The sequence below is a fragment of the Ascochyta rabiei genome, chromosome 4, assembly GCF_004011695.2.
Source record: "Ascochyta rabiei chromosome 4, complete sequence".
NCBI classification, from domain to species: Eukaryota; Fungi; Ascomycota; class Dothideomycetes; order Pleosporales; family Didymellaceae; genus Ascochyta; species Ascochyta rabiei.
Genome location: NC_082408.1, coordinates 730,013 through 753,740, shown reverse-complemented (window position 1 = coordinate 753,740; position 23,728 = coordinate 730,013). Strand labels below are relative to the sequence as shown.

At 55.0% G+C, this 23,728-nt stretch overlaps 10 protein-coding genes across 10 annotated transcripts, besides 3 other annotated features; 5 read left to right on the top strand and 5 right to left on the bottom strand.

The window, feature by feature from the left end:
* Window positions 1–1,167: 1,167 nt before the first annotated feature.
* Window positions 1,168–2,753, top strand: EKO05_0002679 (uncharacterized protein; the record flags this gene model as incomplete). Its single annotated transcript, XM_038937790.1, has 2 exons — window positions 1,168–1,730; window positions 1,778–2,753. 2 exons carry the CDS (start codon window positions 1,168–1,170, stop codon window positions 2,751–2,753), a joined length of 1,539 nt encoding a protein of 512 aa, XP_038801271.1.
* A 199-nt stretch (window positions 2,754–2,952) lies between these two features.
* EKO05_0002678 (uncharacterized protein) lies at window positions 2,953–4,097 on the bottom strand (the record flags this gene model as incomplete). Its single annotated transcript, XM_038937746.1, has 2 exons — window positions 2,953–3,626; window positions 3,881–4,097. 2 exons carry the CDS (start codon window positions 4,095–4,097, stop codon window positions 2,953–2,955), a joined length of 891 nt encoding a protein of 296 aa, XP_038801270.1.
* Window positions 4,098–4,612: 515 nt separating this feature from the next.
* On the bottom strand, window positions 4,613–6,403 carry EKO05_0002677 (uncharacterized protein; the record flags this gene model as incomplete). Its single annotated transcript, XM_038945111.1, has 1 exon — window positions 4,613–6,403. The coding sequence occupies one exon, from the start codon at window positions 6,401–6,403 to the stop codon at window positions 4,613–4,615; it is 1,791 nt and encodes a 596-aa protein (XP_038801269.1).
* Window positions 6,404–7,261: 858 nt separating this feature from the next.
* On the bottom strand, window positions 7,262–9,240 carry EKO05_0002676 (uncharacterized protein; the record flags this gene model as incomplete). Its single annotated transcript, XM_038937710.2, has 4 exons — window positions 7,262–7,476; window positions 7,545–8,163; window positions 8,212–9,048; window positions 9,151–9,240. The coding sequence occupies 4 exons, from the start codon at window positions 9,238–9,240 to the stop codon at window positions 7,262–7,264; spliced, it is 1,761 nt and encodes a 586-aa protein (XP_038801268.2).
* A 2,968-nt stretch (window positions 9,241–12,208) lies between these two features.
* EKO05_0002675 (uncharacterized protein) lies at window positions 12,209–12,538 on the bottom strand (the record flags this gene model as incomplete). Its single annotated transcript, XM_059635963.1, has 1 exon — window positions 12,209–12,538. The coding sequence occupies one exon, from the start codon at window positions 12,536–12,538 to the stop codon at window positions 12,209–12,211; it is 330 nt and encodes a 109-aa protein (XP_059491946.1).
* A 73-nt stretch (window positions 12,539–12,611) lies between these two features.
* Window positions 12,612–14,010, top strand: EKO05_0002674 (Glucan 1,3-beta-glucosidase; the record flags this gene model as incomplete). The annotated part of the gene is made up of 4 exons (XM_038938032.1): window positions 12,612–12,679; window positions 12,730–13,127; window positions 13,175–13,924; window positions 13,991–14,010. 4 exons carry the CDS (start codon window positions 12,612–12,614, stop codon window positions 14,008–14,010), a joined length of 1,236 nt encoding a protein of 411 aa, XP_038801267.1.
* A 1,242-nt stretch (window positions 14,011–15,252) lies between these two features.
* EKO05_0002673 (uncharacterized protein) lies at window positions 15,253–16,134 on the top strand (the record flags this gene model as incomplete). The annotated part of the gene is made up of 2 exons (XM_038938035.1): window positions 15,253–15,363; window positions 15,430–16,134. The coding sequence occupies 2 exons, from the start codon at window positions 15,253–15,255 to the stop codon at window positions 16,132–16,134; spliced, it is 816 nt and encodes a 271-aa protein (XP_038801266.1).
* Window positions 15,742–15,786: a tandem repeat.
* Window positions 15,972–16,046: a tandem repeat.
* Window positions 16,135–16,570: 436 nt separating the features above from the next.
* Window positions 16,571–16,597: a tandem repeat.
* A 406-nt stretch (window positions 16,598–17,003) lies between these two features.
* On the bottom strand, window positions 17,004–18,075 carry EKO05_0002672 (uncharacterized protein; the record flags this gene model as incomplete). The annotated part of the gene is made up of 2 exons (XM_038937901.1): window positions 17,004–17,487; window positions 17,537–18,075. 2 exons carry the CDS (start codon window positions 18,073–18,075, stop codon window positions 17,004–17,006), a joined length of 1,023 nt encoding a protein of 340 aa, XP_038801265.1.
* A 707-nt stretch (window positions 18,076–18,782) lies between these two features.
* Window positions 18,783–20,093, top strand: EKO05_0002671 (uncharacterized protein; the record flags this gene model as incomplete). The annotated part of the gene is made up of 1 exon (XM_038945110.1): window positions 18,783–20,093. One exon carries the CDS (start codon window positions 18,783–18,785, stop codon window positions 20,091–20,093), a length of 1,311 nt encoding a protein of 436 aa, XP_038801264.1.
* A 1,130-nt stretch (window positions 20,094–21,223) lies between these two features.
* On the top strand, window positions 21,224–23,127 carry EKO05_0002670 (uncharacterized protein; the record flags this gene model as incomplete). The annotated part of the gene is made up of 4 exons (XM_038937870.1): window positions 21,224–21,401; window positions 21,454–21,616; window positions 21,665–22,708; window positions 22,755–23,127. 4 exons carry the CDS (start codon window positions 21,224–21,226, stop codon window positions 23,125–23,127), a joined length of 1,758 nt encoding a protein of 585 aa, XP_038801263.1.
* Between the last annotated feature and the right edge of the window lie 601 nt (window positions 23,128–23,728).

Genomic DNA, 23,728 nt, shown 5'->3' with positions numbered 1-23,728 from the left:
GGTCCAATCAGATCCCACTGCCATTCCTTCACGCCAGCATTTGTCGCCATCCTTCGCGTCAGCTGAGCGAAAGTCCTAGAGATTGCCAAGGCTCCTCTCCGTTTCCGCATCCCGTAGCCTCAGGCGCCGTTCCATCGTGTGCAGTCTATGTGGGCCGGCTGTTTCTGGTGCGCTTCAACCCAACGCTCGAACGTCGAGAAGAGCACGCTCCCAGACCAAGTAGGTATTAGGCACGAGAAAAGTGGGCCCGTTCCTCTACTCGGCCTTCTTGCCTTTGGAGCGTGCCCTTCCAGAACTCGCTTTTCCATCTCTCACCGGTCGCAAGACACCCCAAGACCTCGACAACATTCGTCAAACACGGCGACCCGCCAAACTGAACGACGGGTGTTGGAAGAAGCCTGTCTAAGGCTGCCGACCGACGATTTGCTAGCTCGGCCTGCAAGCCACGAAAGGCTTCGTCGTTCTTGGCTGTCGTATGCTGTGACCTCCGGCACCTCGAAGACGCAGCAAACCTCAGCGGGGTCACTGCCAATGTTGGTGGCGTCGACTCTCGGCGCAAGCTTCTTCAGAAGAAAGATAGCGCGGGCAATGCTTGAGCAGCGCCGAACAGCTTGGTAGAGGAATGCAGGAGGACCGTTGCGCGCGACGTACGCGAACCCCAAATGTCGTGCACGTTCAGATCGCCTGCACTGCAGTTCTAGCAGAGCTACGGTACCGCATCGTGGGGACAAAAACGTTTTCTCCCCGTGGGGTTTTCATCCCCATAATCCAGCAGGAAGAGATCAGCATACGACGTTTCCACATTTCGCAACCCGGCCATCGGCTACACACTGATACGTTCAGCAAGCCGCGGATGCTTGGTCGACTAAGCTCACTCTAGCCTAGGACGTTACATCCACTGTATACCAAAATGCTGGGCAGTCTTGGTATCTTCTTGGCCATAAGCCACCAGATGCACCATGAAGTGTTGTCTTACAGATGACTTCCGGGGCGTCGATAGGATCGCTGCGAGGCATGATTCCCCGCTAAACGCATGTCGTGGAAGACATATATTAAGCAGGTCCTGCCCTGCCCTTGAGATCCAGCATCTTGATCAGGCGCAGCTGTCTTGCCTCAACGAGTAGCCTCTTCTTATTGTTTCTCCCAAGATCAAGCCTACTCGACAACATGGCATCCGTCTCTGGCAACAGACCTGCCGATCCCCTGGCAAAGGGCACTTTCGCAACTGCGAAGCAAGCTTGGAGTGACCTCTTCAAGTGGGACCAGCGTGTCGTCGTCAGGAACGAGTATGGCGAGGAGACCTGCGAGTGGCAGAAGCCTGAGCCTCTCAAAAATCCCTTCAGCCTGCTCGCTCAGCTGGGTCTGAAGGACTGGGCCTACTTCCTGGTTGGTTTCTTTGCCTGGACAGCCGATGCTTTCGACTTCCACGCCCTCTCCATCCAGACCACTAAACTGGCCGCCTACTACCACAGGAGCAACACATCCATCACGACCGCTATCACTTTGACACTGCTGCTTCGATCTGTCGGTGCTGCCTTCTTCGGTCTGGCTGGTGACAAGTTCGGTCGCAAGTGGCCCATGGTCCTCAACATGATCATTCTCGGTCTTCTCCAGATTGCCACCATCTACTGTGGTACATTCAACCAATTCCTCGCCGTGCGAGCCCTGTTCGGTCTGTTCATGGGTGGTGTCTACGGTAACGCTATTGCCATGGCCCTTGAGAACTGCCCGTGAGTTACCCGACTTCTCCAGCTCAACGTCAAGCTAACATCTCCAGTGTCAACGCTCGTGGTCTCATGTCCGGTATCCTGCAGCAAGGTTACTCATTCGGTTACGTTCTCGCAGCTTGCGCCAACCTTGGTGTCGGCGGAGAGACCAATACCTGGAAGATTGTCTTCTGGATCGGCGCTGGATTCTCCATCCTCGTCGGTCTCGTTCGCATCTGCTTCCCCGAATCCCAGCAGTTCATCGCCGCAAAGAAGGAAGGCAAGAAGAACGTAGCCCCTGGTGCCTTCTGGGCCGAGACCAAGGTCATGCTCAAGGCTGAGTGGCGCATGGTCGTCTACTGCATCTTCCTGATGACCTGGTTCAACTTCTACTCCCACACCAGCCAGGACTCGTACACCACTTTCATGAAGCAGCAGAAGCACCTCAGCTCCGCTGGCTCTACCCGTGCTTCCATTCTCATGAAGACTGGTGCCTGTGTCGGTGGTACTATCCTCGGTTACACTTCGCAGTGGTTCGGTCGTCGCCGCACCATTGTCTGCGCCGCTCTCATGTCTGCTCTGCTCATCCCGGCTTGGATCCTGCCCACCACCGAGCGCGGCCTGTCTGCTTCTGGCTTCATGATCCAGTTCTTCGTCCAGGGTGCCTGGGGTGTCATTCCCATCCACCTCAACGAGCTGTCGCCCCCTGCCTTCCGTTCCTCCTTTGTCGGTCTGACATACCAGCTCGGAAACATGATCTCCTCACCTTCTGCGCAGATTGTCAACGCTGCTGCCGAGTCGCTCATGATTACCACTCACGGCGGCAAGCGCTCGCCCGCCTACGGACCCGTCATGGGTGTTGCGACCGCCATCATCGCACTCGGCATCGCCACCACCACCGCCCTTGGTCCTGAGAAGAAGGGTCGCAAGTTTGAGCAGGCAGGCCCCATTGGTGCCAACCTTGCGCCCACCAAGGACATTGAGACTGGCAGCATTGACGAGAAGAACGCTGTCGAGATTGTTGACAACAAGGAGACCAAGGCTTAAGTGCAAATCCGAGTCGGATTGCAAGCAGGAATGAACACACGAGATGAAATACCCAACAGGGCTTGGAGTAGAACCACGTTACCAAAAGCTTAACGCTCGATTTATGAATTCAATGACGATTTTTCTCAATCACGATGATTCCTCAATTTGAAACATCCCTCGATCTGCAACACACTCCTCAGCCTCTGCTCACTGACATCTACCCATCACCTGCCTCTCCCTCCCCCACCCTCCTCGCCTCCAACATAGCAAACGTGGGCCTCGTAACCCACTCATCCCAATACCCCACCCCCTTCCTCTCATCATCCGGCACCACCGCTTCCCTCCACGCTACCTCCAATCCAGCCCTCCCCGCACACCTCTCATAAACCTCCTTCCTAAACTGAAAAACATCAAACTCGAACCCGCCCCGCTCCGTCCCTCCGCCAACCTGCACCCTTGCCTGAATCCCCACCACCTCGCGCGTGTCAGGTGCTACGTACGCCGGGTCCAGAACCAGGACGTCAAGGCCGTAGAACGCACGTTTCGGCGTCGCCATGAGCGGATCATGCGCATTGGTCGTCAGTGCGACGAATCTCGCGCCCTGGACCATCTGGCGTTCGGCTACGCGGAACATGTTGGTCAGTTCGGACTCGGAGCCGGCGTAGTTGAGGAGCCAGGCGGAGAAGACGAGGTCGTATGTGTGGGTGGGCGGGGGGAGGGAGGAGGGGATGCTGCAGTCTTGGACGCTGAAGTGGAGGGTTGGGTACTGGGTGGGTGGGTAGGTGGTGAGGGCGCTGGCTATCATGGTTGGGGAGATGTCGTGGCCTGTTACGCTGGTTGCGCCGAGGGTGGCGAGGAGGTGCGTGTATTTTCCTGTGCCGCATGCTAGGTCTGATAGGTTAGTGAGGAGTTGAGGTGGTTGAGATGGCTGAACGGGATATGTTTGAGGAAACTGGAAGAGCTGTGGTGGTGGGTGGATGTCGTGCTTTTGTGAGCACAGAGATATTTACTGCTGTCTGTTGATGGTGTTTGAAAAGTATTGAACACATATGGCCGAATTGATCCGAGCAACCGAGTAAAGTAACGTCCCTTAACACTTCTCGACATACATTATTTCGAATAGAGACAACTGAGATGAAGCATACCAAGACATTTGAACCCCCTCACGCCACCCTCTCCTAACGCAGCAAGTATACTCGGCACCTCAGGCTCGGCAGCCGGTAACAACTTAATGTCCAGATACCTGGATCCAATCTGATCATACTGCGTGTTCTGCGTACTCTCCGTTTGCTCTTCGTTCTTGCTCGCGCTCGCAGCCCCTCCATTCGCCCCACCATGCTTCCCGTCCGCATCTTGAACCATAACGTTTGTAGGTTCTTCGTACGACTCGTTGTGTTGCAATAGACCCTGAAAAACGACTCGCGTGAACCACGCTGCAAACACCACAGAAGAAGTCGTGCACTAGTTTGTGTAAGGCGAGAAACATGATCTCAGGGCTCCTCCGGTGAAACCCCGCTTTGAGTACCGCCACAGAAGGGCCGCTTCTCGAACTACTTTTGCACTTTTTCCACGTTCTTCGCCATGTGAACAAGCTAGCTTAGCGTGCAGTAGCGACGGCTTGGTAGTCTTGGGTGCTGATGCATGGTGACGGAAATGGAAGTTGAATAGCAATCTGTAACTGTTGAGAGATGCCGAGGAATGTATCGCTTGACGACAGCAGATCATGAGCTTAAGAGCTGCTGTAGAACCGAGCGGATCAACTGATCTGGATTCGAGATAAATCGTTCAACAATTCTTTATGTTGAGCCCAGACATGCATAGTTGAAGCAATATCCTAAACAGTTTCTTTAGTCGAATCTGTTCCATTGATGAGCACATTATTTCAAGTGTATAGGGATCAATATATCGTCTGCACGCAAGGCCTCGCCATCCATGAAACCGTGCAAATAGCATTCACCAACCAGCCTGAATGATTCTGGGCCCGTACCAGCTTCTGTGGTAGAGCCAGTAGTGTTGTTGAGACCGCGAAGCACAAACGGAACTCTGCCTCCAGCGAGCACCCAAACTTCATCGCCTGGACGAGCGTCCGGGAAGCAGAGTCCAAAGTGGCCTGACTCTGTGCGGAACAAAGCCCGGCCATAGGTTGCTGGGTACAGCGCGTGTACTGAAGATGTGACTGGCGGTTCTAGTCCTTGACGGAGATTATCGACGGTGTCAAGGAACCAATCCTCGATCGGAATAACTGTCGGCGTTGGAATTCTGTTCCAGCTACCGCTGGCAAGGTCTGTAAGAGAGACGTCGGCCATGATGGTTCGCCAAAAATGCTGTTGCAACACCCCGTAGACATGCCCCTGCCCAAGAGCCGGGAGCTCAGCGACATCAGCCCAGTTCTGAAGGGCTTCCCATACATGCGTCCAATCCCTATTCTGGATTGAGTTTCCTATGCGTTGGATTCGGTCGACGAAGACACCTCTCAGGCTTAGGTCGTTGCCATCGACTATGCTGATGTCGCTCTTTGCTCCAGCGCTGGCCTGGTAACAACTGTATCGTCGGTAGCGGGAGCGCTCGTAGCTTGCTTCGACTGTAGTCAGAGGTGCTGCAAAGTTCCGAATCCATGAAGGTAGGTGATGGCAGTCTGAATTGAGGCCAAGTCCCGTCAGAAACTGTAAATCTCCTGCCGACTGCGAGATGATGGCTTCCGTGGCCTGCAGGTAGACTTTGCCGACCGGCAAATTATAGTCGGGCCTGAGGTTAATGTCGCGGTTCTTCCAAAGCAAACCCAGTAGTCCGTAGATTTTATCTCTTGGGTCCTTACAAAGCTTGTGCCTGAAGGCACGGAAAACGCTGTCCAGTTCTGTAAGGTCAGACTGCTGCGAAAGGAAGAGGAGATGATCGGAGAAGTAGGTATACTTTGCTGGCATTACAGCAGAGGCGTCGGCACAACAAGTCGATGCGTGATGGTAGTGAGTTTGGAGCGCGCTCACTATTGTAGCCCACGGTAATCGCCATTTGCCCAAGACCACAGTAGCAGCAGGACTTAACGCGATTTCTTGGATACACCACAGTCTCGTCCACCAGGGCTTTGAAGTGAAGTCTGTAAACAGCTCGAACATTTGCTGGTACTCTGGATTTTCCTGGAAACCCCACTCTCCGCTTTCTTTGGACTTTGAAAAGCCTGGTAACTGGTAGAAGTGTTTGCCTTCAGCCCAATGCGTTACCATTTCGAACGGAGAGCGTGCATCAGTCGATCTATGAGGCATACCAAGCCAGATATACATGGCAGAACATCTCCAGTAGATAGCGCCCATGTTGCTGACTTGGATGCATCTCTCCTCTAGGTTCGTTTGATCGATGCATATGGCATCCGCCCACAGGTCTGTCAGAGCGCTTTCAGGGCTGCGCAGATGTCTGAGGCACAGTTCGAGGCTGCTGGGAATTGCAAGATGTACACCATCCACGATGATCTGCCGTGTGTCTTCGGGGTCTCCCCACGCGTAAGATATCGTTTCATAGTAGGGAGCCTTGTCCAGAGGATGCACCCTGAGCTGGCATTGGATGATGTCTGACCAGACGCCAGGTAAGAGGACAATGGTGCGGAACTGTGCCAGCTTTGGATCGAGGCGCGAGTAGCAGGTAGCACTGTGCGGCGCCTGGTCTTTGTCTGCCATACCAGGTTCTACAGGTGCTGTATGACTACGCACGACAACGTCTTGCTCTTTGCGGTTACTGAAAGATGAGCGCAGTATCGTAGGACGCGCACACTAATACAGTTCTAGAGGGTGCGAGATGCGCTTTCACCGAAAAGGTGTTGCGGGGGGTCAAGGTGAGTCTGCTGGTGGTTTTGGTGGGGGTGAATTTGGTAAGGGGAGCGCCTACCCGCCCTATTTTGGCAGGCCACGCACTACCCGCCGAAGCTATCTGGCAAGGCAGTGTGTGCCCTGCCCTGCTAACACGCAGACAGATGCACGCCCACCACAAGACCTGTAGGGCACGGAATGCGCAATGGTATATCCGCTACGTGAATTCCAGTTTCTGAAGTTATTCGCAGGGCGTGAGACGTTCACCTGGGGCTGGATCGGGTAGGGTGTGGGATTTGTATGGTGCGTAGTTGGTGATGGAATGGTTTGATACATAGATATGAACTCTCCACTTCGATAATGGAGGCTGGAATGGAAGTCTCTGGTAGATTGAGAATAATTGTCTAATATGGGTAGGGTGTGTTGTAGTCGTTTGGTGGTTTGGAATATGTCAACGCTTCTGCTAATCTGCCGTGGACACCTAGAGAGATGGGATTGCGCACTTGAGTCATTCATTCCTTCAGACATCAAGACGGCACAGTCCCTACCTGCACTATGTATTCCTAACCACTGAGGACCTTGAGTAGCTGGCGCTCGGCTCTCGCTGCGACGTCCCGGCAGCATATCTTTCTCATAGACTGTCGATAGCGTGGAGTGTACTGCGCAGATATGTTGGTGCCTGCGATGCCATCACTCAGACACGACTGAGCATGGAGGACAGACGATCGTTCAGGACGCGGGCTGCTGGTGATGCATGCCGTTGTGCCGCACGCTCAGCTGCGCTTGGTGAAGACGTTCGAGTTCTGCGCAATGGACGTGGTTGCATGGCTGGTTCCCAAACCGGCAGAAGGATGTGCCTCGAGGCATCTCTGGCAGGTTCGCCAGGGCGTTGATTGGTTGCGCGCTCGACGTCTGAGGGGTGGCCTCGTTCTCCGATGTGGACTCTGTCGAGTATCAGATCACGGGCCTTGGCTTTCATGCCCGTTGTTGGAAAACATGGAGTTATTCCTACCGTCATCGTTGCCGGGCGTGTCGTCGTCTCCGCTCATCACAGAGCCACTCATTCCTTGGCCGCCCATGTTCTGCCCGCCCATGCTCTGTGCACCCATCATGGCAGCGGTCATGCTGGGTCTGCTCAGCTGCGCGCCTACAGGTCCGGTCATGCCGCTGTTGCCCATGCCACTGTTCTGCATACTGCTGCTGTTCATGCGGCTGTTGCTTGTGGGGCCGTTGTTCATGTTCTGACCGTTCATATGATTGTTGTTGATCGTGTTGTTGTTCATTCTATTGTCAAGACCTGCGTTCATCGGGCCCGTAGGAGCGGGGCCGAGCTGCGCGCTGTGTCCCTCTTCGCCCATGCCATCGACCTCTGGCCAGAAGCGCTGCTCCAACCAGCATATCTGACGGAAGATCTCCTCGCAGCGTTGCATCTCTTCCTTGCCGTCGCGAGTGGTGGTGATGTTGGCAAGCTCATCGACAAGCGCACGTGTAGCATCGACAAACTTGCTGAAGGCTGGCGATGTCCAGTTCGGGATCAAGGCTTGGTGGAGGGCGACGATATGGCTTTCGTTGCTGGGAGTCGAGAGCGAGGTGCTGAAGGACGCGGCATACTGCCAGGCAGAGCGATAGCACTACGCCGTCAGCTCAGATCGTCGATGGAGTAGCAGAAGTGAACGTACGTGCTCGGTACCCCATAGAACAACCATGCCCTCCAGCAGGGAGGCACTGGAGCTACTGGCGCTCACGAACAGGTCTTGTAGCGCGCGCGTGATGGGTGAAGGCGGCTCGTTGTTCAGCGCAAGGCCGTACTTGGTCGCTGTAATCTCGAAGAACTGCATCTCACGGCGCATATTGTTCAGCGCCGAGATGAGCAGGTCCATGGTTCTGTACATGGGATGGAACTGCGAGTTCTGTGTCTGCGGCAATCTAATCTTCGCCAGCAGCTGGCCCACAAAACGTATGTATCCTCTCGCATAGTGCCCATCCTGCACCAGCCATTGAGACAGCGGTCCTGCTGCCAGTGACCCACAGCCAGCATGGGATAGAAACGGCTGTTGTATCGCCTGAGCAAAGGGACCCGAGCAAACAGTGAGGAGGTGGTTGGTCAGGGAGGGCGCTTGGTGGTGCTGTTGCATAGGATGGGGCGCAATGGGTTGGCCGTCGCGAGCACGCTTCGTATTGGGGCCGCGGCGGTTTACCTGTAGGTTTGGATTTGGCTGCTGGCCATTCAATATGGCACTCGGACCTTGTGAAGTATTTGGCTCGGCCATAGACTGACTACTCTGGGTCGCAAGAAGATGTGCCTGCGCGTCAGGTGAATTGAGATAAGCCTGGCACTCCTGGAGATGTTCAATCTGTCTGGTTGTGTTCTTTGCTCTCACGAAGCCGCAGTGCTGGCACCTGACTTTGTTACACTTCGAGGGCGTATCTGCATCTTGAAACTCTACAAAGGCACGACGGATGTCAGGATTCGCGTGTCGACCCATTGCGGTTGGCGCGGAGGTCGCGTTGAGACGCTGCCATTGCTGTCAGCACACTGCGGCATATGGACGCGATCTCAAGCTGCGGAATTGCGGTCGTAGTGTAGGTCGTATCAAAGCGTGTATAGTGGGCCTCACCTTGAGTAAGCTGTCTTGACAGCGGTGTATCGTACTGTATTGTGGGGGGCAAGTTGGGTTTCCGCCCGCGTTTTCGCCCGCAGATTTCATGACTAAGCGGCGCTTTCCCTGTTTTACACCATCGATAGAAACGGCAGGAACACGACTGCCATCTTCGAACCAACGAGATGGGTGGCTCAGCATGCGCTCTCACAAAGGAAACGGTAAATATGTTGGACAGATTGCGATACATCCCTACGCGACGTGCAAAAGACTACATGGAGGCGTTTAGAAACCGTTCTGTTTGATAAGCAGAAGTACCGAATCCGGCAGGGACTTGAAATATTTCCTGGCCATCACTCGGCGGTAATCTTCGTACATCATCAGCTGAAACAGATCCTCTTAACGTCGAAGCCAGCGAACAAGCTGCGGATCGCTCTAGCAAATGTCGGATAGTCCATGCACTGACGAAGACTTTAACTTACACTTGTTGCTGTCGAACTCGACTCGGGCCGGTCATGCTGTATGCACACGTTTGGGAGCTTGTTGGGAGAGTCTCACGCAACCTGCTAGCATGGACTGCGATGCAGTGGAATACAGCAAGCGTACCAATGAGAAGCAGCTATCAGCACCGCCAGCGAAGTGCGTAGCCCTCTCAGTGGCTCTACCATGCGAGCCTCTTCAGCATTGTGCTCATTTCTTCCTTCTTTTCCTCACATCCAAGCAGTGCAACTTTGCCCAAACCATCAGGCCGACTCTCCGGGCAGCGATCTGGGGAGACTGGACCGGTCACCAGTACACTTTGAACTTACACCATTGCAGTCGGACGCTTCGTCTTAGCCGGTCAAGTCGAGCGTTTTGACCTCTCACATCTGTGTGGAGACGCTGACTGTATCACTCAAAACATATGGCCCACAAGACTTGCAAGCAAAACCATGACCGCATGCAAGGCCTACAAGGGGCAGCTCGGGTAACAGATGCAGATTCCATGACCTCGAAGGTGTATCCTTTGCTCAAGCAGCATCAGCGCTGTCCCAACCGCAAGAGACGGTCAGGCGTAGTGCGTGCGAAGGCCAGGAATTGAGCAGACAAAGATTTCTGTCTTTAGCCCCGTTCTTCTATTCACAAGTACCCTGCCACTACTTCTCTTAGTTCTCTATCTGGGCATCTCTACTCACTCACAAAGTCCAAGGCAAGCAATGGAGACAAGCACGGTGTCATTTCCTCTGGACAAGAAGAGGAATGCTCCTCTCGAATTTCACTTTGGACACTACATGCTCTCAACCGCTCGTCTTTATACATAGCTCGTGCCAATGTGAAGCACGTCTCTGGTGGTGAGCACGCTGAAGTCTACTTCAACTGGCATGCATTCGTCTCAGCGGAAGCGTTCCGTACCATCGTGCCTCAGCTGCACGATGCGTGCATCACAGCTTCTGTCATATGGTGTACTAGAATCGCATGACTGCTTCCATCCGCCTACACCGCCCTACTTGCAGCCTCGGCATCCGTAACTCAAGCTGATCGTGACGATCAGTCTGCATTCGGCGCCCCGCAGTCCTGCCTGACTCCCCCAAAGTCTACCCCACAACAAGCCAAAATGACGATCCAGCACATGGGCCGTGTGCTTGTGACCTCGGACTTCTCCCACTAGGCAACTTCACGCGGTTAACGCCAAGCTACACAGCGCACTAGCAAGAACATTTCTCACGATGTACTCTCCCGAACCCGGCTTGCAGTCTTGAGTGACTGTCTGCAGGCGCGACCCAAACTCACATTACACCGGTCAGCGCGGACATCAGCAAGCCTCAGCCGGCGTACCGAGGCCCTGTTGCACCACCGACATCATCGCCGAGAGCTGGAGGGCTTCACAACTTTGCAGCGTGATAACCCGAGACAACCAAGAACAACAAAGTGAGCTGGTTGCAGCAAGGCAAACAAGTTCGGCAACGTGAACCACTCAGATGGACGTGCTCGTCCTACCTACCATGTGCCCCCAAGTCACCCAGCAACACACAATGCGTGGTACATGCACCACCGCCCGCCTCCATCATCCACTATGAAGCGCAAGGCCCATTTGGCCCTGACAAGATTTGCCCCCCGTCGTTCCAAGACCAACGATTCGCTCGTGTTGCGGGAATAACGGTCGCCCCGTGCTGCAAAGCATGCCCTTGTGAAGCCGGGCTCGAAGCGATCGCGGGGTGCGCATCCCGCGTGTCCTCGCAAGACCACGCTCGCGATGATCAGTCAGCCTCGACGAGGTGGCGATGGTGCGCTTGCTGGCGATGGTCGCGCGCAACCAAGCCAAAGGCTGCGTCTTACCGGCATGAGGGATCATGATGGGCCGGCAGGTGTTCCTTGTAAGCAGCTTTGCTGGGTCATTGGGCGGGTTTGGGACTGCTGACTGCAAAACTTGCAGTGGACTTGGAACGGAAGATGAGGATCAGCGTGCGCTCGATGATGACGGTGGACGGTGGACGGTGGACGTGGTTGGAAGACCAACGCATAGCTAGCTCCCCGCAATTCAGTTTTCCGCCGTGCAAGCTCTGGAAGCCTGGCAAGTGTGGTCAGGGGTTGGCAGGGTCCAGGAAGAAATCCACGGGACAACAAGAGGAATCACGGTCCTGCAGTGCCAACGAGTAGTATGCGAGGATAGCCTGATATCTCACAGTATGGACGGGAGAAATACACGCGTTTCTCCGCTGCACCCTACGATGTTGAGAGATTGCGATGCTCTGTTGCTCAGGTTCTGGAAGCACCAAACACTAACGTGCAAAGCTTCCAGAACGACGCCGTCCACTTCTCCGCAACAGCCCAAGATCTCCATCCACATTCGGCCGCGTGAGCACCCTCTGTCCCTTCGATTCGTTGCTTTTTCGTCTCCGTTGCCTGCCTGAGCCACGCGCTGCTGATCGCACCATCATCGCCTGAAACACGTCACCAATCAGCTTTGCGTACCTGGCTCTGCCCTTGCCTTAGTCATCTCGTGCCGGTGTAACACCACGCTCGAACCCTGCATGCACCGACTGTTCCCGAAAACCCAGTGAGGACGATCATAGTCCGGAGAGCTGCGGTTTAGGGGTTAGAGCTTGTGCAATGTTCCCGCCGCTGCGTCACTTCCGAGCAGAGTGACTCGCACGGGTGTGTGATAGGTCGAGCTTGGAAGCTTCTTCCCTGGCATAGCTTCGCTGGCAGAAAGCTGAGCTTCTGACGATCTTGATCCACAGCTCCACGAGACATGCGTTTGCCGTCGTGGCGGATGACGGGAGAAAGATCCCAGTTCCGCACACTGGGCGGATCCTCCGGCTTGCATGTGGGTTGGAGGTTTGGGGTTTAAAGTCGTGCATGTCCCCGGGGTAGCAACGTGAACACATATTTTTGAGTTGCTCGAGTAACCTCTCCCCCTGTCCATCTATCTCTAATCCAGAACACTGGATGCCATTGTAAAGATAGCTCATTAGCTGTAACATACCAAGAACGATAACATGGTCGGACACTGGAGCACAGCTTTGGCTGTTGGCCTGCTTGCTCTGGGCTCAAACGCCTCCCCATTGTGAGCCTTCATCATCCCGGTTCATTGTCGCGAAACTGACAGCTACACAGAGAAACGGAGAAGCTTGCAAAGAGAGCGCCGTCCTTTGACTACAACGGCCAGAAAGTTCGCGGCGTAAACACAGGTGGTTGGTTCGTTCTTGAGCCTTGGATCACCCCAAGCCTATTCGAGGGCAACTCAGCAGTAGATGAGTGGACGCTCGCTGAGATGCTCGGCAAGGATGCCGCAAAGTCGAAACTGCAGGGCCACTGGAACTCCTGGGTTACACAAGACGACTTCAACCAGATGGCAAAGGCAGGGTTGAACCACGTGCGTATCCCGATCGGGTACTGGAGTGTCATCGCGCGTGACGGCGAGCCGTACGTGCAAGGAGCGTATGACAAGCTCGGCGAAGCTCTTGATTGGGCCAGCGGTGCCGGACTGAAGGTTATGATTGACCTGCACGGTGGTAAGTACATCGTTCTTCTTGTCATCCTTTGTGGCTGACAGTGGTAGCCCCCGAGTCGCAAAACGGCTTCGACAACTCGGGGAAATATGGTAATGTTGGCTGGACACAAGGCGACTCTGTGGATCACACCATCAAGGTCCTCAACAAGATTCGGGACGATCACGCTTCGCACCCAGCTGTGTCATCGATCGAGCTTCTCAACGAGCCACTGGGTCCGAACCTCGACATGAACACAGTCCGCCAGTTCTACATGGATGGTTGGGGCAACTTGAAGGACTCCAACGTCGCTGTCACTTTCCACGATGCTTTCCAGGGCGTCACCTCCTGGGGCAACTGGGGTGCCGGCATGTGGAACCTTCTCCTCGACACTCATCACTACGAGATCTTCACCACCGATGCCGTATCCATGAGCATCGACGACCACATCAAGACAGCTTGCGACTTCGGCAAGCAAATGGCCAGCACTGGCAAGTGGACAATCAGCGGCGAATGGACTGGCGGTATCACCGACTGTGCCAAGTGGTTGAACGGGAAGGGTAAGGGCGCGCGCTACGACGGGACCTTTGGCGGCGCTGGCAAGACTGGTGACTGCACCGGCAAATCGACTGGCTCTGTCGCCGGCCTGTCTGAAGCGGACAAGTCGAACATTGGGCGCTTCATCGAAGCTCAGCTTGACGCATACGAGAAAGCCAACGGCTGGATCTTCTGGACGTGGAAGACCGAGGGTGCGCCTGAGTGGGACATGAAGGACTTGCTGGCCAACGGCATCTTCCCTTCGCCGTTGACAGCGCGCAAGTGTAAGTGCTCCTCCCCAGTTGTTGCTTCAGGCAGCGAGGTCTGAACATGGTACTGATGTATTGCAGACCCTGGCCAGTGCAGCTGAACCAACACGACGGTGCTTGTCTGCCAAGCTCGAACCAAAGATGCTCCCTGCTCTTGCGCCTGAATGTCTCACGCTCGTTCCTCACTTAGAGTTGTGATGTCACGAAACTGTTTCGAAGATACCCTGTTGCGTTCACTCGCTAGAGGCGGCTTGATGAGGAAGTCTTTCACGTGTCGGGCCTGTGTAAGATGAAGGCGCGATAGTCGTCGGCTTGAACTGCGGTACCGTACGTAGTTGCAATCAGAGAGTTAATATTGTATTTGTCCGAGACGAGTGTCGAGCTGTTGGGGGCGTAATAGAGCCGGTTGTTGCAGTGCAGTCGGTGAAATGAGCTTGGTAGAGGGCCTATCGCGGCGTAATGCTGCAAATCTTGGTTCTTGCGAATCGCACCACTCTTCATCTCCGCAAGGCTCTGCTGCTGACCGGGCCGACAACGCGCATTCGATTCATCGGGGGAAGCAATCAACGTCGTGCTGCGAGTGTGTAGCATCAGGAGGATGCACTTCCTGGCTGACAGCCGCGGTTGCAGCACTTGGGGCTTGGGGAGTGACACAAAGGGACCCCCTTTCGTGCTGGGTGCCTGCCCAGAGCTCCTGGGCTAGGCAGCACGGCACCGATCACGTCCCACCACGTCGCGAATCTGGAGAATCTGGCGTATCGTGTTACAGAATAATTTGCTCAGCACGTTCACCCTCGATGTCGACGAGCTCGCACTCGCCGTCTTTGGTTTCGGCGCGCGGTTTTCTGCCAACCGCTGTCAGCGCGAATGTGCTGCCACACGGGCTGGCATGGCGCTGCTTTCAGCAACGGGCTTGGAGGACTCAGGCCTCCTCTCCCTGCGGCAGCGCAATCTCAGGCCGAGAATAGACGCCAGGCGATGGCTGTTCCTGAAGCCCATTCCCCCTACGCCAGCGTTCTTTGGGTCTGAGGCGTGGAGCGGGAACAGAAGCAGCTAGCCGCTAGCCAGGTACTGGCTTGGCTTTCGGCGGGTCCAGCAAATTAGATCCACCTGCAACGGCGCTAAGCCAAATGCCTAATCACCGGTCGAGAGTCAATATAACCTCGCTGCGCCCATCCACCTGAGCTGCTTTCGTCTTCTATTGCCAACACCGATCTTGAGGAATTTCTTCTCTGCCGCTCATTAAAGTACCTGTCATTCTTTCAAGCCCCACCACCCACCACCACACTCCATACCTTACTCGTCGCTCCACGCACGTTAATCACATAATACCAACCATCAACATGTTCACCAAGGCCTCCGTCGTTGCTTTCTTCGCCAGCATGGCTGCTGCACAGCTCCACCCCGCCGTTGGCGAGCCCTCTGGCAACCCCATCACCCGTCCCTTGAACGAGGTAAGCTTTTCTGACCGCGGCCACAACGACGGCTTCCTCGTCCACCGTCACTGACCCCTTTCCCAGGTTGTCCCGGCTTGCAAGGCCTTCACCATCACCTGGCAGCCAACCACCACCAACACCGTCTCGCTGCTCCTGCTCCGTGGCCCCTCCACCAACGTTGTTCCCATCCAGACTCTTGCTGAGGGCATCAACAACTCGGGCTCCTTCTCCTGGACCCCTGCCTCCACCCTCGAGGCTGATGTCACCCACTACGGACTCCAGCTGATCGACGACGTCAACGGCCAGTACCAGTACTCCACCCAGTTCGGCATCTCCAAGGACGACTGCTCCGTTGCCGTTTCTTCCAGCTCCGTTGCTCCCGTTGTCCCTTCCTCTGCCCCGGCCCCTTCCTCCGCCCCAGCCGCTAGCTCCGCCCCGGCCGCCATCTCCACCCCTGCCGGCTACCCCGTTGCCTCTTCTTCTTCCGCCGCCGGCTACCCCGTCGCTTCGTCGTCGGCTGTGAAGCCCTCCGTCGTTGCCCCCTACCCCACCACCGTCAAGACCGTCAGCAGCGCCCACGCCGCTGGCACCGGCGCCCCCGGCTACAACGGCACCATTGTCCAGCCCACCGGCCACCTGACCGTCCCCAGCTCGCTCCGTCCCTCTGCCACCGGCGCCGGCAACGGCACCAGCTCCGCCACTCTCCCCGAGTCCACCGGCGCTGCTGGCTCCCTCAAGGCTGGTCTCAGCCTTGTCGGTGCTGCCGCCCTCGCCGCGCTCATGCTCTAGATGGCTTCCCTTTGTTTGCGTCTGTGTTTTCGAAAAAATACATTGGAGCTTAATTGGGATGTCAATAATGTCATGATCTTGCGTTCGACTTGCTTTTCCTTTCAAAGATACTCCTGCTGTTTATTAGGGTATATACCACTTTTGTCTGATTTCCTTCTTCGACCCATGGTGGCCTGGGTTGTGTAGATAGTCCAAGCCATCTGCCTTGCATATGACCGAACGCTTCCCGCCCCTCCTGCACAGTGCATCGTGATCTGCATGCCGCTCGTCCTCTGCGTCGTTCCCCCCATGTCCTTGTTCGCGCGGGACCCTGAACTCCACTGGACCCCCTTTTCGTCGTCACTGTTTGCATCCGCATTCCTGGCCTCTGCCCAGCCACAACATGCCCCTTGGCACTTGCCTGCCACCCACGCTGTCGCCACCTGTTGCTGCTCACCGCACGCACGCACGCACGCGGCACCACCTGCATTCTCCGGCTTGCCGCTGCCGGATGCAACAAAGGCGCAGCCACAGCTGATGCCGCAATGATTACATTGTTTTGGTGTGACGGAAGCGTACTTTGGTCTTGAGGAACCTCGGCACAGCAGACGGCCGCAGCGTCAAGCAGCCTCCACGTTCGACACTCACGAACGTCTGGTGCAAAGCCAAAGGCGTTGCTCTGTACGAGCAGCAGAGACATGTGCATTGATACAGTGTGATTGGACATGAAGGAGAGTGTTTTACATTGAAGCTGTACATTGAAGCTGCTAAAACTAAAATAAAAATAAAAATTCCGAGGTCGTTGCGCACGCACTGGTGCAACCTACGCCGTTGAAAAACCTATTGCGTCCATCTGTATTGACACCTACCTTATCACTCTTCCAAATCGCTTACTTCCTCCTGTTCTGACTCATAGCCAGGATCTGGACCATTCTGACGAAGATGTTGATAAAGTCCAACTCGAGGTGGATCGACTCGTTGACTGGGTCCTTGGCCATGAGGCCCTGCTCGGCCATGCGTGCATGGTGCAGCACCTTCTGGACGTCGTACAGGGTGAAGCCACCGAAGACAGCAAGACCACCGTACAGCCAGATGTTCTCAGTCCACATCAGCGTGCGGGCAGCAGTAGCGGGGATGACCATGGGGGCGAGACCGGACAGGGCGACGATGGCAACACCCGCAAGGAGGGGACCACCGAGGTACATGTACTTGTCGGTCTTGGCGGTGGCGCCGACGAAAGCGAGCGAGCCCATCAGACCGGCTGTGTAAAGACCGGCGCGTGCGAGGATGGCGGGATGCATGAAGAAGAGAGGTGCGAGGAGAGCGGCCTGGGTGACGTTGAAGGCGGACCATAGGGCGTACTTCTGGACGTAGCTGGTGCTGTTAGTACTCGCACAGAGTGGCATCAGAGGCAGGTACTCACTTCTGGGGGTTGGTGGCCATGGTGCCGTACATGGTTCCAATGCTAGCAACAAGACCAACACCCATGACCAGCCATGGGTTGGCAGACATGAGCCTGAAAGACCAGCCGTTCATGTGCATAGCGCGGGCCGCAATACCGATCATGCCTACGCCGAGGCCGGTGTGCATGAATGTATCGTTGAGGTAGGCGCGCTCGAAAGGCGGCATGCCGCCATCCTCTCGTGTCTCGCGGTTGAAGATCAGGTTGATGCCTAGGAGTGTTGCGCCGAAGATACCAGCGCCGTACAGGAGACGCTGTCGCGCATCGCCCTGTGCCAGAGGGTTGTTGTAGGCAGCCTGCTGGTACGAGCGGCGGAAGGTCGATTGGAACTTGGAGACATGGGTGGCGGTGGTGAGCGTGGGTGCTTTCGACTTGAAGAAGTGCGGGTGCTGCTTCAGTGGCGTGTTGTGGAAGGCGCGCGCCGAGAGCGGTGATGTCTTCGTTACGGACTGCTTGATGGTCGCTGGGATGGCGAAGGGCCGCCGTAAGAGGAACGCCATGGTGGTCGTCGTGCTTGTGGTTTGGTCGTGATGGAAGACGCTGCGAGGCGGAGGTCCGACGGTATTTGATGACGTCCCGGACCGTGGAAGGCGCCAGAAATGGTCAAAGCTTCTTAACCCCGACCGCCAGGACGGACGAATGGCCAACGCCATCAATCTCAGCACGCCTCGTGCACAACATCAATGACTCGAAGGTTCCCTGAGCAAAGCCAGAAGTGCCACCTTGCTGCCCTCTCCGACATCAGGCTGCACTTCGCCATTCACCCCCTCAGTCGTTGGCAAAACCAAGAGTCGGGCACTACCTGCTGGCAAGTCCGCGGCAATTGCTGTAGAAAACAAAGACTCGACTTGACTAAGATTTAGGTAGACTGTGTTTTGAGATTCGATCTGACTCTAGGGTAGTTTGATAGTGCACTTGTTTGCCCAAGTGTGCTGGAGCAGTTTCTTCGCTTCAGCACATAACGCGCAACAATGCGGCTTATGCTTGCTCTCCACAGGCATCACAGTGATCAGACTTATGGGCGTGGAAGATACCACAAAGAAGAGATGTAAGCACACAGGCTGAGGCACGATATGCATGTCGTGCATCCTCACGTTCACCGGTCGCCCAAAAGTTGCTGCCTGAATGACGTACTACAAAATCGGCCTATCGCCATGTTATACTCGCTTTGAGTGCTTCGCTCAGCCGTCCACGTTATATTCCGGCCATGGACGACACTCCAGGTAGTCCTGCACCAAAAAACCAGTCTTCATCAGCAAAGACGCTATCATCATTGTTCGCAAAGAGATGGACTCACAAGATAGCTTCAGTCTTTGCAAGACGCACCCGTCGAGATGACCGAGGACCCGTGGCGGAGGATGGTGCGGTCGGCTGGTCTTTGTCCAGCCACGATACAATCCGAGTGATTTCAAACCGCCCGGAACCTACGCAAGGAATCGATACGAGCAGGTTTCCTACTCCGTTCCCTTTCAGGCGCCTTCCTTACGACATTCGTGTAATCATTTACTCCCATCTCGAGAGCAGACCACCACTCGCGCCGAAACTCGATTGCCAGGGGTTCTATCTGTCATGCCGGCAAAACAAGCGTGAGATCGAAGAGTTCGCACGCGATAGACTGAGAACACTCTTTGCACGGATTGAGGATACATCAAGCGTTGGAGTAGCCATCAGGCGCGGCTCAGACGAGTTGCGAAACATCACTGTTGCTCTTCCTTACGCTGCCTTCGATGATCTCGGTGTGTCGTCTTCAAATCCCAAATGGAAGCGAGAGGTTCTCAGCGGTCTGCATCCGCTCTTTGCCTACCCTTTTGACACATTACACATCGCAATCTCCGACGACCAATGTCACGTATCAAGTAGTCCTGAAGTTGCTGCACCAAGCACGAATTGTCTTGTTGAAAGCACGTTGCGCTACTTGATCCGCGACCTCAGCTTCATGGTCGAGTGCTCAAACACGTGCAATGATCGGGCGAACTTCACGGACAACAAACAAAGCAAGGTTGAAAAGATCTTCAAGCTCAGAGTCGCAGAAGAGGTCCCGCCGTATCCTAGCGCCGATGTCAGAGCGAGACGAATATGCCTGTCGTGGGATAGCCGGCCATTCCCTCACGATGAGACTCCGCTGAGTGGCCGAATTGTATACGCTGACCCTTCTCGCCCGCAGGCTTTGAAAAACGCTAACCCACTTCATCCTGCCAACCTCCACACAAGTATGGTCTACGAGCTCAGCGGTGCAGATGGTTCTGTTGGCGAAATTGGCATCGTGTCGCCAACGCGGTGGCCGCTGCACAACACTGGAAGACCATCAGTAAAACACATGGTGGACTCGTTTGATCTTCATCGAGGATCGATAGTTTCGAGTAAAGGATCAGGGATGAAGCTTGAACAGGGGATCGCAGGTGTCAGGATTCAGAAACTTGAGGACGGGGAGGATAGGAGGCACAAAGCAGCAGTGGACCGAAAGTTTGACCACGACGTCTTCATGGCGTGCATAGAGGAGGGGTATTTTCCCGATTAGCTATTACTCTGTCTCTGTGCGAGCGATCTAAGGCTTGTTCTGCCTCGTGAAGATAGCAATTGCAAGCGCGCTCGTGCATCACTTTGGTAGTACGTCCGTATGAACGACAGGATGAATAAAACCTGCCCTTATGAACGAGGATGCTAAAGGCGAAAAGAATCATACAAACTGCAAAAGTTGCAATGCAATGGAGCCACAGCACCGTTCACGCACACAGACTGATCGCCGTCGCCTATCCGGATGTTTACTCGATACAATCGAGCAATTACCGTACCTATCACGACGTTTCAATCCTTCGGACGCTTGCCCGCCGTGACAGCCTGCAGTAGCCGCGGTCTAGCCAGCACGTCAGAGGAAAAATTAAACGCGTGTATGCATCGAAGGAGCGTAGAGACTGCGTTTGTGCAGCAATCGTGGTGGGAACCGCCGTCCAGCGAACCTGTGGACCCTCGTGGTTAAAAATTCTGTCGCGCACCCATGCACCGATGCAGGTGCGTCTTCCGCGGCTGACTCATGCAATTATTGGCTGAACAGGCGGGAGAGCTATCGTACGCCAACCAAGCGCGAGATATCAACACAACGATAACGAGTCTCCTGTCGCAGTGAGGTGTTGTAAGTGGCAGAGACGGAAGAGAAGCTCGAAGATGAGCTCATGGCAATGGTCAGCGCGGCTGTCAGCTCGGCTGGCGCGTTGCAGGTACTGCGGAGAAAAAGCTTGGTAGGACGTGAGGTGTGATCATGTGTCCACAGATCTATGCGCCTCATGCGGAAGTAGCCTGAAAAGCACATAGCCCTGCATCTCCGCTGTCCGTGGGAAGGCTTGCATTGCGTATATAGGACCCTGGACCTCTCTTTGCTGCAGGCTTTGCACTTTTCAAAATCCCGTCCTCTATAGCTTTACCTACTGCGTCGCTGTTGGATACTTCTGTACTGCGCTGCGATTCCGCTTCCGCTTCGTGCCTCCGACGTCATCCGGCTTCTACTGCCGGCCAGCTTTCCCACCACCGGGCAGCTCTTTGAGCACGCGCACAAGTTGAGGTTGTCATTACAACGCAACGTTGCGTTGCATTCTAGCTACACCGTAGCAGCTTTTCGTCCCTGGAGAAGTCAGAGCTTCCAAATCGTGCATCATGTCTCTCTCCGAGCGCCTCACGACGATGGAGGAGTACCAGCCATGGAGTGCGCCGGGCAGTCGCGACTCCTCACGCAGCCGCAAGATGTCGTTCAATCCCGTCGGGACGTGGACCGAAGCTGCAGGGGAGCTGCAGCCTGTTGGCGCTTTCGAGGTGCCCAAATGGAAGAGGTGCCGTGAGTACAGCGCCCTTTGTGTGACGTGGGGAGCCGGCTAACTGATGTGCAGTGCAGGTCTTCTGTGCTTGTATCTACTGCCTTCTCGCCGCTGGCGTGGTGTTTGGTTACGCGGCAATTAAGCCAGTCTTGCTGGAAGAAGGCGTGTATAGGAATAAGTGCTCGAAGCAAGAATTGAAAGATGATGTACCAGTTTGTTACGAGCAGGAGCTAAGGTTTGTACATTGGGACTTCAGAAAGACTCCTGCTGATTTGAAATCCAGACTCAACCTCATGTTCACAATCGCTGCTGTCTCTACAAACGTTGTCGCGCTGCCTGTTGGCACAATTCTGGACCGCTATGGACCTCGCGTATCCGGAATCATTGGAGCGATATCGATCACGGTAGGATCTTTGCTATTTGCATTCGCAGCTCAACTACCATTCGACGCGTATATCCCCGGTTATCTCTTCCTGGCACTAGGCGGACCGTTCGTGTTCATCTCGTCCTTTCAACTCAGCAACACTTTCCCGCAGTACTCAGGCCTGATTCTGGCTCTCCTCACTGGCGCGTTCGACACCTCGAGCGCCATCTTCCTGTTCTACCGCCTGATCTACCAAGCTACAGGAGGCGCCTTCACTCCCAAGAAGTTCTTCCTCGGATACCTTGTGGTGCCTGTCTACATCCTGCTGGTCCAGCTCTTCTTCATGCCTTCGACATCGTACAAGACAGTCGGCGAGCTGGTCACCGAAGTAGAGGATGGCAACAGTGTCCACGAATCAGATGACGAGATCGAGGACCAGTCTACAGTTCAGGGCTTACAAGACGCACGGCGCGCACACCGAGACAGTATTGCCAGCGAGATTACAGCCCTTCTGGGCACAAAGGACGGTGCAGACCAAGCCAAAGAGGAGGAGAAGAAGCGAAACAAATCAGGAGTATGGGGCGCTTTGCATGGACGTACCGCTGCAGAACAGATTAGAACGCCGTGGTTCATCCTCATCACTCTGTTCACAGTGCTGCAGATGACGAGGATCAATTACTTCGTGGCGACAATCCGCTCGCAGTACACGTACATCTTCCACGACTACGCAAAAGCCGTCGAGATCAACAACTTCTTCGATGTTGCGCTGCCGGTGGGCGGCATCATCTCTATCCCATTCATTGGACTGATCTTGGATAACACCAGTACGACCTTTACTCTATCGCTCTTGGTCACCATCGCAACCTCTATCGGTGTTCTGGGCGTTATTCCTGAAACTTGGGCGGCCTACGGAAACATTGTGCTGTTCGTGCTGTACCGACCTCTGTACTACACTGCAGTCTCGTAAGTGCCATAGTTCTGCGTTCTAGAAAGCAGCTAACGTCGATAGGGACTACTCGGCCAAAGTCTTCGGCTTCGCTACCTTCGGCAAGGTCTACGGTTTGATCATCTGCCTAGCCGGCCTTCTCAACTTCTCGCAATCTGCCCTCGACGCCGCAACACACAAAGTGTTTAAGAACGATCCCGTGCCTGTCAATGTTGTTCTGCTAGGCCTCGCACTGCTTGTTGGCATCGCGCTCGTGGCTTTTGTGTTTAGGAAAAGCCACAAAATCATGAGGGAGAACATCGAAGAGGAGGCTGAGGAAGCAAGGGAAAGACTCATGCCTGGTGTAAGTGTCGGTGTGCAAGATTACGGTGCTGTCACTGCGAACGGCAATGGAGTGAGCGCCAACGGAGAGGAGAGGAGGGGACGCACCATGTGAGTGGGGAAAGAGCTGGGAGCGAACGGGGCAACCATCGAGCGTACCATTTGAGCACGCTCACACGACAGGCGCATTCAAATTTGCATTCGCGCATTCAGCGTCCCACAGCGAGGCGTTTGGTGGTATCTTTCCGGGTAGCATTTCCTTCCAAAAGCTTGTATCAGTGCAGTTACAGCGAGTGATCGCAGTTGGTTAATTTGTTTTTCAGCCACAACGTCGCAGCAGATTGCATATATCGCTGCACACCCACAAGCCACCAACGTGTACAAACGAGGTGTAAACGACGAGCTTTTATTGAGAGTTCAAGTGCGGAAAGTCATTCATCATATCTCAACGGCGTTCTGCAGGGCCCACTGCTTCGCGAGAACGTTGCATTGGCATCTTGGCATAGTGCATCCCTCCGTGTTGTGCGTGGTTACGAGCGCACGTGTCGAGCTCGGCGGGGCACCTGAGGCTGACTGTAGGCGTATCTCTTCCTTCCAAGCATGTCCAACGTACGACAACATCGCATCCGGAGCATGCGTCCGGATCCTTCGCTGTTTCGCTTCCTAGATTTCGCTTCAGGCCTCCAAATACTTATGGCGTGCCAATAATTTTCGTA